At 37.8% G+C, this 14,706-nt stretch overlaps 2 protein-coding genes and 1 non-coding gene across 3 annotated transcripts in view; 2 read left to right on the top strand and 1 right to left on the bottom strand.

The window, feature by feature from the left end:
• The window catches only part of pgrmc1 (progesterone receptor membrane component 1), an 18,972-nt gene extending 7,594 nt beyond the window's left edge, over nucleotides 1-11,378 (top strand). Inside the window, exons 3-4 of the mRNA XM_010794569.1 lie at nucleotides 7,629-7,784; nucleotides 9,151-11,378. Of these exons, the coding sequence (XP_010792871.1) occupies nucleotides 7,629-7,784; nucleotides 9,151-9,245 (251 nt within the window). The 3' untranslated portion in view covers nucleotides 9,246-11,378. The remainder of the gene's footprint in view (nucleotides 1-7,628; nucleotides 7,785-9,150) is intronic.
• Nucleotides 11,379-12,147: 769 nt separating this feature from the next.
• Nucleotides 12,148-12,260, bottom strand: trnal-caa (transfer RNA leucine (anticodon CAA)). The gene is made up of 2 exons: nucleotides 12,223-12,260; nucleotides 12,148-12,193 (listed from the first exon to the last, which is right to left on the bottom strand). It is a non-coding gene; the product is annotated as a tRNA-Leu (tRNA).
• Nucleotides 12,261-12,484: 224 nt separating this feature from the next.
• On the top strand, nucleotides 12,485-14,437 carry cox7b (cytochrome c oxidase subunit 7B). The gene is made up of 3 exons (XM_010794568.1): nucleotides 12,485-12,593; nucleotides 13,544-13,659; nucleotides 14,210-14,437. Exons 1-3 carry the CDS (start codon nucleotides 12,557-12,559, stop codon nucleotides 14,300-14,302), a joined length of 246 nt encoding a protein of 81 aa, XP_010792870.1. The 5' UTR covers nucleotides 12,485-12,556; the 3' UTR covers nucleotides 14,303-14,437.
• The last annotated feature ends 269 nt before the right edge of the window (nucleotides 14,438-14,706 follow it).

Genomic DNA, 14,706 nt, shown 5'->3' with positions numbered 1-14,706 from the left:
TGTGTGTGTGTGTGTCAATATTAATCCCATCTGTTTTCATATATCAGGATATATCTGCATAACATCACATGCATCCACTGTGCAGCAGATGCGTGTGCGTGGTTGCGTGTGTGTGCGTGTGTGTGTGTGTGTGTGTGTGTGTGTGTGTGTGTGTGTGTGTGTGTGTGTGTCAGCTGCAGCCTGATCAGCAGTGTGTGGAGACGCCTGATGCCAAACAGATCAATGATGGTTCCTGTCTGGCCAGGCGGACGCTCCTTCTGGAGAACCGAGTCTTCCATCACAACATATCGAGGGCAACAAACCACCACCCATCACCCTCCTCCATCTCCATCCTCCATCCTCCAACCTCCCTTTCTCCCTTTCCTCCCCCACAGAGAGGCAGAAAAGGGAAAGTAGTGTGCAGACAAAGGCTGGCAGAGAAAACGCTGCTGCTCGTCAGAAAAGACAGGATTTCAGTTGTGAATGAGGAAGTTCAGACGCAGCAACTGTCACCAAAACACAACCAGTTTATCAGCTAAATGATTGAATTCTCAGAGGAAAAATGTTACTTATGCGCTTCATAAGAAACAAGAATAATGCCCTGCAAGTATCCAGCTGCTTCTCTGCAGCTGTGGTATTAAATACAGTTACATTATATGTTTTAAATATCATTTACAGCAAATAAAAAACAACCAAACGTCAGTCAAATTGATCAAAAGTATCTTGATTCAAATACAACATGTTTTTTATTTTGGTAAATCATAACAAAAATAGGGTTAGTATGGGGTTTTAAAGAATACCATAGAGATGAATTACTGCATGGGGAACATTTAAAATATGTTGTGAACATTTGAAAAATTCCCACTTTTTGTTATAAAATTACAAGTTTTGGACCAAAATGAAATAGAAAACCTCAAATATATGAAATTAAATGAAGAAGTAAATGATTAAAAATGATTATAACTATTAGAATAACACTGCTGCATAACGTAACAATAAATCATTCAAAAATAAGGAATATAAGAACGCCAGATTATTGTTTTATAGATACATATTTTGTTTCCAAATATACTTTCCTTCCACTTTAAAGTGTTTTGAATATTTTATTTTTATCCAAGCAGTTCTACATGATGTCTTATAGTATGATAAATCCATAACCTTTTATAAATACTGTCATCTTAAATTATAATTATAATCTTTATTAAGGTTATACAATGAAGGATTGAAGCCCCAACATGTCAAAGAGTTGCTTGTGTTATAAAAGGCCGTTTTCATTTCATTCAGAACGCGTTCACGCTGTTAAAATGACTCCTAATTACAGTAAAGTCTAAAGAATAGGAAGTCCATAGGAAGGAAAGTGGCGGTTCAGGGAGCTGCTGGTGGACTTTTTAAATGTCTCACCATGCTGTTTCCATTCAGAAGAACAACGTTTCAGTCCCAGAGGGAACCCTGATGCTTATTTCACTTTTAATGGTCTAACATTATTAATAAATGGTGACTTCCAAAAAGTAAAAATAATCTAAATTGTCCGATTACAACCATAAACTGTGAGCCACCTTTTCTTTTGATTATGATAGCTACTGTATATTGAGATTAAAGACGTGTGTGTGTGTGTGTGTGTGTGTGTGTGTGTGTGTGTGTGTGTGTGTGTGTGTGTGTGTGTGTGTGTGTGTACAGTATATCCCACCATACTGAGCCCTGCTTAGTTTAGCTAGAAAACACACTAAAACACACCAGGCCTTGTTTAGCCATCCAGTCAGCAAACACGATGACAACACAGATACAAACACACCACACACACACACACACACACACACACACACAGCCAGTACAGAGGCTGCTGGTGTGTGCTGACAGATTTATATTACACCTCATTATATTTGCTGTTGGTTTCCGTGTCACATCGACCGGCTGGTTTACGGCTGATCCCGTCTGACTTTTCTGTTTGAAAAGTCTCTTGATGCTAATCTGTTGTTGATTCTGTGGTCGGATTATGTGAGCGCCAGCCCTGTATCGAATCAGAAAGAAAATTGGTTTTGGTTTCTTTTCATCGAGGAAACGTGCACTTGAGTTTTAGAAAATAGCTTAAGGATGATTGACACATCTATAGGCTACAGACAGATAGCCCATTGATATGTCTATCTAATTGTCCTCAAATTAGACAAAAAATGTAGTTATCATTGAGTCGCTGGTGATGGTTATCTTAAATTACATACTCGGGATGCAAAAGCTTATTTTTGAGCAATGTGTTTTGGTTTAGCAGCCAGTAGCTTCTTAAAATGTTAGCCGATAGCTTCCATTAGCAGCTAAATGAGCTGGAGTTCATATAAATGGCTAACTGTCCAATGCTAACTCAAACTGTTTGGGTTAATGTTAGCTAACAGCTCAGTTAAGCATCTTAAGGTATTTGTTTCTCCTTAATTATTTATGTATTTGGATTGTATGAAGTTAGCAGCTAGCTGTTTAATAGCTTAATAAGCAACTCAAACTAATTTTAACAAAGATCGGCAGCTAAAATTGTTGTTTTTTCCTAAACTCATTCAAAAAGTTGGATTAAATTGCTATGTGAAGTTAGCAGCTAACTGTTCAATGAAGCCAAACTAGCTAATTGAAACAATGTCGTTAATAATAAATAATAATACATGGGATTTGTATGGTGCTTAAATTAAATTGGTTACATGATAGATAGCTCAGTGACTAACATTGCTAACTGTTGAATATAGCTTAATTTGTAACTGATGTTATGTTAGCGCATAGCTCAGATTAGCAATTCAAATAGTTAGCTAGCTCTGCTAATAACTGAGGTTAGCTTAATGTGTAGGTAGCATATAGGTTGTTTTACAGTGTAAAGCTATAAAACACAAGAGGAACTGGTCTCTCTGTGTGCTGTGAGCAGGTAGGAAGCAGTTTAAATAGTTATCTAGCTATTCTAATAACTGCTGTTAGCTTAATTTAAGAGGAACCGGTCTCTCTGTGTGCTGTGAGCAGATGAAAGCTGCTGTGAGCAGACAGGAAGCAGGTTTCTCTACTGATGCTCCATTGACGGCGAGCAGCGGAGCGCACAGGGATCAGCGGGCTTTTTAAAACAACAAAACCAAAGATCACACCAGGTTTAAGAAAATATTGTTATGTCTTGTAATTGGCAGGACTGAACCATGCGAGGGAGGGGGGTGAGGGGTCGGCTCGAAGACAAGGAAGCAAGGGAAGGAGGAAGAAGTAAGGACGGGGGGGCAAATTGAACCGACACCACTTTGCACTTTGACAATCGGATTTGGTGAGTTTGTTTAACCCGACAGGCCCTCGCCGAGCCGCCTGCTCTTACACACTCATTAAAACGATTATTCACGACCCGTCGAGTGTTTTCTTGCTCGTTCACATGAACCCCCACCACCAGCTACCCCTCCCAAAACCTACCAACACACACACACACACACACACACACACACACACACACACACACACACACACACACACACACACACACACACACACACACACACACACACACACACACACTTTTACTTTTCTTGGTAAGTCTCACTTTCTGGCTGTTCATTAATTCTTAGAAAGCCTACGACAAACTCTATACTTAGCCCAATGTGCATGAATAATATGTTTATTCAGTGTATTGGGTATAGTATGTTACACTTCTATACTTGTATTTATTTACACTATACAAATGTACCATGATCAAAAGGGAAAAACCGGCATACCGCTCCAAATCTATGAAATGCATCATGATAAAAATACCAAAACTAGTCCCATTATAAGAGCAGTCAGAGTATCACCAAAGCTGTTTCCAAAAGTAAAACATGTATTTGCCCAATGATCCTAATCTACCTCAGGTTGTTCTTAACCCTACCTCAAAGTCTCAGGATAATCAGGTACGCTTTAGTTTTTTTTTATCCTGCAAACAATCACTATTTTTCACTTTTGGTAACGCAGCGAAATCAGAGTTGGTGTTGCATTCATGCGCTGCAGGAAAAATCGGAAAAAGGAATTTCGGAATGGGAAATTAAGGGCTCCAATAGTTCCAACAGTTGGGGTAAATGTTGATCCATGACTTGCAGAGTTAAAAAAAAACTTGCTGAATGAAAGTTAATGGTAAATCAATGTGTCTCAGCAATACAATAGAGTAGAAGTATTAAGTTGTATACTAGTAAAAGTAAGTAAAGTATCTCAAAGTTGTATTTAAGTACAGTCGTTTTAAATGTAATTTAGTATATTTCACCACTGTTTCCCTACATATCAAATGGAGAGCTTTATTTTTGTATGAATATGTGAACATATAAGGTACATGTTAAGTGCCTTTCTCAAAAACACTTTAAGCAAACGTTAAAAAAGTTATGAAACATTTAATATTTTAAATCTACGTTACGTTCTAAGAATGTTTACTGACCAGTGAAGACTAGACTTTGGCTGTGTGGCTGTGTGTGTGGCTGTGTGTGTGCGTGTGTGCGTGCGTGCGTGCGTGTGTGTGTGTGCGCGTGCGTGCGTGCGTGCGTGCGTGTGTGTGTGTGTTGCGGTCAAACTGCCGCAGGAACCGCAGGCCTCATCTGGACCAATCAAATCCAGATTAGCTGTTTAAAGCAGAAAAACGACATTCCCAATTTGTAATCGTCGTTGATCGACAGCCGGTCCGACGAGGCTGAAGAAAATAATGGAGACTTTAAACGCACCCACACACACACAGTCTCACTCTACACTAATCCTAATTATTTTTGGGTATTTATATCCTGCTCTTATGCCTCAAATCAGCTTTTTTCCACCCTGAGGTCACATGGCAGCAGCGGGGTTTAACTGACCACTAACTCTGGGTCATATCGTCATATCCTCTAAAACCGGTTCAATCAAAGGCCTTAATGGGTCCTCCTCAGGCCATGCAAACACCCAATGAGTCAATGTGTTGATCACCATGAGGGAAAGGAGTCGTTTGAAGCTGCAGACATCTGGATTCAGACACTCCACAGCGGCTGCTTGTTGCTGTGTTTCATCTCAGCTGATCTCACTTGGAGATTGTTCCGATTTAATTAAGAATAAAGTAATTTTTTGGGACGTTTTTACATTCATAGGTTTAAAACACTTCCCACACTGCTGCTAAATAAAACTATTGGTGCGATGGTTTTGTTTCTGAGTGTCAGATTTACTGAAGGGTGGAAAGCTAGATCTAATCAATTATTCACTTCTACTTATTTATATGACGGCTTCATTTTCACTAATTGACTTTGTTTGTCAATACACTTATTTATTTACAGGCAGTATGAGTTCAAACTAAATAAAAGAGCATTCATTAAGACAGGCCTTGAGTACGAGAGCAGTTCTTTTTTTACGTTAATTAAAAAAAGGAAGTAAAATAATAAATACAAAAAAATACAAAATAAATACAGATAATATTACAAAATAAATTTTTAATTTTAATAAAACCAAATATTAAAAACAACTCCCCTTGTATATCTTATGGTTTAATTTATATTCAAATTAATTGTGCATAACAAGACCCATGACGTTTTGCTGTAAATTAAAATACCTAACAGTGTACAAGTACATCTGAAACACACAGTCCATTGGTTCATTGTTTTACATGAAAAATGTATTAAATCTAAATTAGATAGTGTGGTATTTTACCTAATAAAGAACCTGAAGCCCCCCCCCCCCCCCCTCACCTCTGAGTATGTGTTATCACAGATAAGCAGTCTAACAGCGGGGGACACCGACAACAAACAACAACAGAGTTAAAGTAAGCGGTGATTTAGAGAAAACACTTCACGTTGTGGGTCTTACGAGGAAAGGGATTACTTCAAGTGTATGGAGACACTTGATCCTACACTTCCCAGAATGCAACTTAATCTGCAGCTTTAGTCCAGTGATCTCAAACCGGCATTACCTGGAGACAACCTGGCTTTGTTCCAACGCTGAATTCAACACACCTCCCTCTCTCATACACACACAGTTTCAGGGTAGAAACAAGAAAAAGCTTATTGGTAACTTTCCCGTTACGTTCAGACGGGTCTTTTCCCCTCGAGGTCCAAAAAGTCGAATATTAGACACTTAAACGTAGAAAAGGAGCATAAGGGAGTTTTCAGTATTAAACTTCAAATCAAGAGTTTGTAAGAGCTTAAAAAACGATATTAAGAATAAGAACTATAGAATGTAAGAAATAACAACAATAGATTTAGGTCTAAACTGTTCATGGTTATTGAAAAATGTTGATTTATATACATATGTGTTTTTTATTCCTCAGGATTGTGGGAAACGGAGTTCTCTGTCTGTACACACAAACTGAAAGACTGACAATAAAGTTGATTTTGACTTTTGACGTCTACGGCGAGTTCAAAGCCTGAATCAAATCTGAACGTGAAGGGAGACTTGTTTCACTAATCCGGCCTCAGGGAGTCACTGGAGATCTGAAACATGAGTGAGACCCCGGAGCCTCAGGGGCCCCGAATTCACTGTGGAAACTGGTTTATGGTACAAATATCCATTTAAATTCTGTGTGTGGAAAAAGGGAAAATGGAAAGTGGAATACCGACAAACAGGAAGTAGTTATTCTTTATTTTTCGTACAGACTCTCAGCTCTATTGGTTCCTCTTATCGTGACTTTAATTCAATGTATTATGGAAAGATGTTCCACATAGTTGTATTAAGTTAATCAATATTAAGTTTGAATAAAGAATATTTCGGTTACAATAGATACAACTCGGGGCAATTGGATATTCTGGCATTTCCTTCGCTATTGGCAAGACGGCTTTCTTCACTGGAAATTCTGTTTTACACCACATGTGTCAAACTCGAGGCCCGGGGGCCAAATCAGGCCCTTGGTGGATTTAATTCGGCCCACAGGATAGTTTCTAATTCCTTTTAAATCTGGCCCTCCGGTATATTGCACTCACACCTTCACTCCATCCTGAGGGTCTCCTCAGCTCAGAGCCTGAGCCCAAACATTGATGACCTTGCACCCAAGATGAGATGCCAAGTATCTGAACCAGCATCACAGAGCAGCACACTGAGTTTAATGGATGTTTCCTTCTGCACTTTCTCTCTCACGACAACAGGGCATGTTTGGTTTCTCTTTGAGGGAAATAGTTTTCTTGAAGCTGTTGTTGGCCTGTGGGAAAATTTAANCTTTATTGATGGCCATTAAGTTTAAAGAGCAACAGAAATATACACTACAGTGACATCTGGCGTCGCTTTTTTATGCGGAAGTGAACATTTCTTACTAAAACGACGCCAGATGTCACTGTAGTGTATATTTCTGTTGCTCTTTAAACTTAATGGCCATCAATAAAGCAAAGAAAAACACATAATATAATAATTATTATATATATTAGCAGAGGTGGGATAAGTACTTGAGTAAAATAGAAGTACCAGAGTGTAGGAATACTCTGTTACAGTAGAAGTCCTGCATTCAAAATGTTACTCAAGTGAAAGTACACAAGTATTAGCATCAACATATACTTAAAGTATCAAGTAAAAGTAGTCAATGTGCAGATTGGTCCATATCAGAATAATATATATGATATGTTTTGATTATAATGATTGATCATTAAAGTATTATCAAAGTTGGTAAAGGTGCAGCTAAAAAAACACATGTTGAGTTGTGCTCACTTGTTGCATTTGCCTCACTGTTCTGTATCTCTTCCATCTTGCAGAGGGTCCATATGGAGTGTTTGCAGGCAAAGATGCTTCCAGAGGTTTGGCTACGTTCTGCCTGGAGAAAGAGGCGCTGAAAGACGAGCACGACGACCTGTCGGACCTGAACACCATGCAGCAGGAGGGCCTATCTGAGTGGGAGACGCAGTTCACCTGTGAGTCATAGACGCAGTTACTCAGGGTGTCCTCAGGGTCTTAAAAAGTATTAAAAGTTGACATTTTGTAGCTTGTTTTCAATAAGTATATAAATGGTCCAAAGAGGTTGTATTCTACAGTCTGCCTGAATGTAATCATTGCGTAGGTGTGTAGTGTGATTCTGTGTAGTTTATTTATGGCATCCCGTTGGATTTGACGTCATCTGAACAGGATATCGGACGCTCACTGCTTGATAGCGTGCGAAGCTCTGTTTACGCCGTTTGTTAAACAACATCGTTATGGGGAAATGCAAGTCTGCGTCCAAATGGTTGGAAGATAAGGAGGAAGGATAATCAGTACTGTATATAGTCAATGTGAGGTAAAGTGTGTCGCCAAGGTAACCGGTTAAAACTCAAAGTGGCGATGAGGTCTTAAAATGTGTGGAAAGTGTCTTAAAAAAGGTCTTAAAAGGAATTACATTTGACTTCAGGATTCCTGCATATACCCTGTTACTGTTGTACAGCTTTTACAGATATCAACAGTAATATCTCTTCATGAATCTGAATTACATATATGCATTAAAAGCACTAGAGCATTTGGAAAAATCCCCAAACTATAGAATAACAGAAGCCGTAAAAGTAAATGCTTGTTAATTAAATTCAGAGAAATGTGTCACAGCGCTTTGGTGTCTTTCCCTAGTCATGCTCAAAAGATGTGCTGTTCATTTCTGATAAAGCTTCGGAGCCCAAAACATAATGACGGACAGCCCGTACTTCTGTAATATGTCCTCCTCAATTCGCACAACCAACTACTTGACCAATTCCTCGTGTCCATGTAACACTGAGGAGCTGATGGAATCATACATTCACCTTTCCTTTTGCAGATTTATTTTGAGCATCATTGGTTAAAAAATATTTGTAAAGCAGAAATGTATGTGTTGGACCATACCATCTGTTTTTGTGACATTTTGTCAACTTAATTTATTTTGACGTTAGGAAGATAATTACTCAAATGAGGCTTGAGAGGAAGTGGTTATTAAACAAAACATTGGTGACGTTTTTTCCTGAAACATCAGAAGCAAATCACATGTTATCTTCATGACTTGAGCGATATTAAATTGGGTTGCACATGCATCCACTTCTGTACTGCAAGTAATTACCGCAAGTAAATTGTCGACGGGGGGTGGGGGTGTGTGACTTATCCGACCGGCCCACATCGTCCGACCGGCCCACTTCAGTACCGGCCTATCGGGATTCGTCCCGATGGCCAGTCCGCCCCTGGTTGCATGAACAAACATTATCCAGTGTCCTTTGATATCCAGCTGAGAATGAATTATATGAGGCTGTTATAAACTGTTGTATTCTCTTCTTGCCCCCCCTGTTACAGTTAAGTATGATTACATTGGTAAGCTGCTGAAACCAGGCGAGGAGCCCGCAGAGTACACAGATGACGAGGAGGTAAAAGACAAGAAGACGGACTAGAGAATGAAAAGTGAACGCGACGGGGGAAATGATTGATGCCTTAATGTTTGTAATTCTGACGCCTGTTGCCTCCTATTAGGGCCAGTCTTCTATATGTACTCTAATACTTTTGGACACTATCCTGCATTTTATATGCTGAGTGACTGAATTCCATTTATCTCTTGGCATCAACATTTAAAAGATACTGCATTGTGACTAGTTGTTTTTATCTCTTTAAAATGGATCCTTGTGTTGTTTTGGAGAATCAAGAATGTGGACCAATGACGGTTAAATGTCCTGTAGGTAGTCTGAAGGAGGAGAACATCCACAGCTCTGTCGTACACTTTATTAAAGGGTCATTTGGGTATTTTTAGTCTTAGTTACTAATTGGGACAACCATCTTTGAAACTGGTCTTGTATTAAGCGATAGCGCTGCAGCCAGCAGAAACAGCTCGGTAGATCAAAGTCAACTAAAAGCGACTGTATTTGCCACTGACACTCTCATCGTTTTATTCAAGTTCAAGCTAACATTGTGTAAAGAAAGCTACACAGGAATAACACTTTTTTTCTTATTTTTTTGTTTGATCTGAGAGTTGGAAAGTGCCCGGAAGAGTTGGTGTTGTTGGAGTATAGAAAGCCTAGTGGCATTTAGAATATCAAGGCTGAATATTAAGCTGATTCCAACAATGGTTTCCAGCTCTCTGACTCAATGCTGGACCATTTACAAAAAAATGTTGCCCCTTTTCATCTTTAGACGCAAACATATGAGAAAATACCAAAGTTACCCTTAGATATCGCTGCTGATGTATTGCAGGTTGTACACATTCCTTTCATCAAGGTTTCAGCTCGGATCACATTGAAGTTAATTGTCTCAGGAAGTATTCTCCTTTCAAATTGACTACACATATATTGAGGGTCTGGAGCCAGGGTGTGTAAAAATACATTTCAATTTAACAGGATAATCTTTGATTCCCACCAAAAGATAGTTTGGTTTCCCTGAAAATAGATCAGACGCTATAGGGTTGGAAATGACTCATTTGAAATTAAAGTTTATCTGTAAAGTGTTTTTGTTTTTTGGACCCCCCCCCGCTGGCTGAGGGAAAACAGGAATTTTCTCATAAACAAATACTTAAGAAGTCCTCCCAAAAATACTGCTTGTTATACTGTACCAACAACATTTACTGTTCAAACGGTTATATGGTGAACGGGCCCTGATCTTTGAACAATAAGGGCAATGACGTCCAGATGTATTGAAAACCTATCCAGTGAATCTGCTAATCTCAATTCACCGGTCCCGTAATACATTTATCAGATTTTATTTATTTTTCTCTTTTGAGGCCCTCTTTTCTTTAATTAATCCTGAGATATTTTTGCAGGGGTTCACAGATTTTGAGACTGTAAAACTCAAAAAGACAATCCATGTTGTTTGCTGCATAGCCCAAAATCCTAAATGTAACATCAATTAACCATTAAGCAAAACTATGAAAATATTCTCTGGCTTCAGCTTCTCAGTTATTACAATTTGTTACTTTTCTTTGCTTCACACAACAATGTGAATTTTGGACCGTAGAGCGGGTATAAAAAAAGTAACGTGCAATGTTTTTAAAGAAATAATTAATGATAAACGTGAAGCTCTCATTTACATGAAGTAGTGTTCTGTTGATCATTACATGCTGCAGGAGAAAAGTTCAGAGCACAGAGAAATGGATCGTAAAAAACACTAAAAAGGCCAGTTAAGATTCTCAAAAACACTAGCAAACAATTGAATGTTTTAGGTAATAGTTTACATGCTTCTTTGACACTAGTCAGAGCATGTTTTAAGCAATATTTCACAGTCCGTGTTTGTAGGCTGCAAAAGATACAAGACAAGAAACTTGTTTTCATCCACAAATGTGTCCGTTAAAAGATTCTTCTGCTTTGTTTGCAAGGAAATATTGATTAATCCTGAAGTTATATTGAATATTTTAAATGTGTTAAATCATACATTTTTATTTCGTCACCATTGTCCCTGTCAAAGTGGAAAGAATGGCCACTTTCCATAAAAACAGAGTCAGTGATGGAATATGTTTAGTATGCATGATGTACATACTTAAAATAAATGTCATAATCCTGAAAAATGATATTTTGACTTAATAAAGAAAACTACAAAATTAAGATTGTAAATCTGTTTTTTAATTCCTTGATAAGGATTCGGTTTTACATGTTACATATGATATCAATTGCAATTATGTTGTATTTAAAGCATTGTAATAATTGTTTAACCAGATATTAAACTAGAAAATCTGTAACATGTTAAATGGTAAATGTAAATCCATAGGTTGATTGTAATTTATTATATACATTGAACTCATTTGTACATCTCAACAAGTTGTTGAATCATAACAAATTATTATAATAGTAATAAATTGTATTTACAAGAACACTTTACAGAGTAACACATCATTTAACAATATATAAAACTACACTCTTAAAATATATCAAACTCAACATTAATTACAGATTTAAAAGCAGTTCTGAAAAGTGAGATTAGATTTGTGATTTGAACATGGAAAGATTGCTGCAGTCACAGATGAGTTAACATACTGTTGTTATTCAGTTCAACACTGTGTGACTTAATGTTTTGGGTCTTTGTTGGACCACTTTGATTGGTCAATGTAATGGCAGTGGCTGAATGTGTAAAACCTAGACATATTGTTGAAATTCCACGTAATTAATAAGACATCAGTGACTGTTTATTATCTCTCTTGTAAAACATAAGCTCTTGAAAGCTACTTCTTTACACAACAAGAATTGGTTTCAGTTGTCTCACCCAGTTGCGATCAAATGTGGATGTTTGTTTCCCATTAAGTACAATGATTTTGACGCCATTAATTATCGCAAAGCTGATGTTGTCGTTTTTTCCTCTCATAAAACAAAAAAGATATGTCAGAAGTGGGATTTGAACCCACGCCTCCATTCGGAGACCAGAAATCCCGTTTCAAGCGGAAGGAGCTTAATCCTTGAGTCTGGCGCCTTAGACCACTCGGCCATCCTGACACGATGTTGAAACTTAACTTCCAGTAGCTTTTTATTCAATATACAAACCCATATAGAAGTCAAAATGTTGCTGTATTTACCAAATAAATAAATATAAATTACTCCGTGTACGTGTTTCATTGTATTTATATGTCTTAAACTGTGTGAATTACTTGTTTGCACACTTTTCAGCGTAAAATGTAGCTCGGCGGATGCTAACACTGGCAAACGTAATTTCCGTTTTGTCTACGTGAGGCGGCCATATTGCACTACCGTCTTCAAGGGTATCCGAGCCTAAAGTAACTAAGCTAGACAACATGTTCCGGTTTGCTAAAGCTGCACTCAACCTCACCGGTAAGAAACAAAACAGTGTTTGTAGGAATGTATGTTAGATGTGTGTATTGATGCCAAGTGACATTTCATTATCGACCATAAGTTTGACCCTCCTTTCTTTGGTGGGTCACCTCGGTCAGCGTGCTAAGCTTGCTAGCCAAGCTAACATTAGCATCTCCCGAAGACGTTTTACTTGTCTTTATTGAATTCATTGAAGTGTCTTCCATTAATCTAGGTAGTTTGTTCTTTAGTATTGAGTTCATCTAAAATGTGGAAGTGCTCTTTTAATATGCCAATTTACCATCGCGATGCCCAAGTAAACTGACCTGTAAGAGTTAGCATAATGATACTAAGCTGTTTTATTTATAATGTTATTTATATTTTTAAGTCAGTTATGTGAAAGACGGATTGCCTTTTAGTCTTTTCAAAAGTAACCAACCCTTAACTGTCTATTTATTGTGCTTAAAATTAGACTTTTCGACTGTCAAATGGAAGGGTAAACAAGGACATTGTCTTATCTGGCTAACTCATTTAGAAGTCGTTGGAAAAAAGACCAAGTCACAGGCAAAGCAAGTGAAAACAGAAAGATTACTCATGAACATAAGATTCACATTAAGAGAACAATAAAAATAGTGTAGCCATTTGTATTGTACTTCAAACTGTAATTTATTTAAACAAAAATCAAACCTATCCTTATCTGCTGTTGTTGATATGACATGCAGAAGTGCCTGGAAAATAAAACGGACAGAAAATAGCAATCTTCATCAGAGTATCCAGATATGATGGATTTTCTGTTTTGTAACTTTACCCTGAATTGTGCCTATTTGAATGTATTTATATTCATTTCATAGAAGCCTGAGTAATTCCATAAAGTGAATGGCACATTGAAAGGCATGAACAACTGCTTTTTAAAGATAACAACATGGTAATTGTGCAGTATATAAATGCCACTTTGTTTTGCTGTCTTCCAGGTCAGGCCGCAAGGCAGGTGAGGCACAATTCCACCGCCCAAGTGAACTTCAACAAGAAGTACGGCAACCTCCTGATGGTTTCTGGAGCCGGCTTCTGCGTGGCTGTGTGGTCATACGTAAGTTCTGGGATTCCAGTTACAGAACAGAAACATTAAAACAAACTTAACTCAAATGAAATGAAATGGCTGAGAAGTTGCAAATATAATAGATTTGTGCAAAGATCCTAAGTTATTGGAATTTAATTTGCTTCATCATGCAAACAAATCACACCAGTTAGCCTACCTTTAAATAATTTACGTTTTGCTGCTCAGAAAGTAAATAGGTACATACAACTTGTTAACCACTGGAGGGCAAACTCTGCGTGTTTATTTACTGACAAGTCTTACATTGCAATGGTATTTTATTACAATAAAAATACTTCAATATGCTCAGTTAGTTTTGACTTTGGATATAAAAATGTACTTGAGTTGTTTGTATTTAATTGTGTATGTTTTCCATTGACCAACCTCTGGTTTGGTTGTATCATTTTGATAGAGAAACGTTTTCTTTATCTTACTTTTCGTGTGAACTTGCATTTACATTTTTTGAAAAATGTGCACTGCAAAGTCTTACATAGTCCAATAAAAGTGTGCCATTGCCCTTAAAACTAGTGTTGTCTTTGTGCAGGTGGTGACTCAGACTGGCATCACCTGGAATCCGTCACCTGTTGGGAAGGTCATGCCCATGGAGTGGAGAGAGGCAGAAGCAGAGGAGGAGTGAAGACATGCCATGACAGACCTGCACCCCACCTAATAATAAACCTTCTCTTTGTACAGATGAATAACAGTGAATGTCTGTGTTTATTCCAACATGTTAATTTGTCCAAATAAATTAAATGTGATTCTACTGATCATTTCCCCAGGTTTTTTGTATGCCCAACCTGTTCTTGTGTCGTGATATCTCAGAAATGCCTTTTGGGACATTTTTTCAATTTAGCAAAAATGTCTTTTTGGATTCAGGGGAAAACTAATTACAATGTGGTGAAAAGCGATCAAGGTCACTGTGGCCTCATAAAACCTGTTCAATGATTCATTTGTAAAATCTGACCATTCCACACCAATGTCTAAGGATAAAATGAAGAAGTGATGATATTTAAACTGCAGCCTGACCGGTTGACGGAGGCA

This window comes from Notothenia coriiceps, unplaced genomic scaffold (assembly GCF_000735185.1).
Source record: "Notothenia coriiceps isolate Sejong01 unplaced genomic scaffold, NC01 NC01_scaffold00037246, whole genome shotgun sequence".
NCBI lineage: Eukaryota > Metazoa > Chordata > Actinopteri > Perciformes > Nototheniidae > Notothenia > Notothenia coriiceps.
This window is presented reverse-complemented; position numbering and strand designations above follow the sequence as displayed.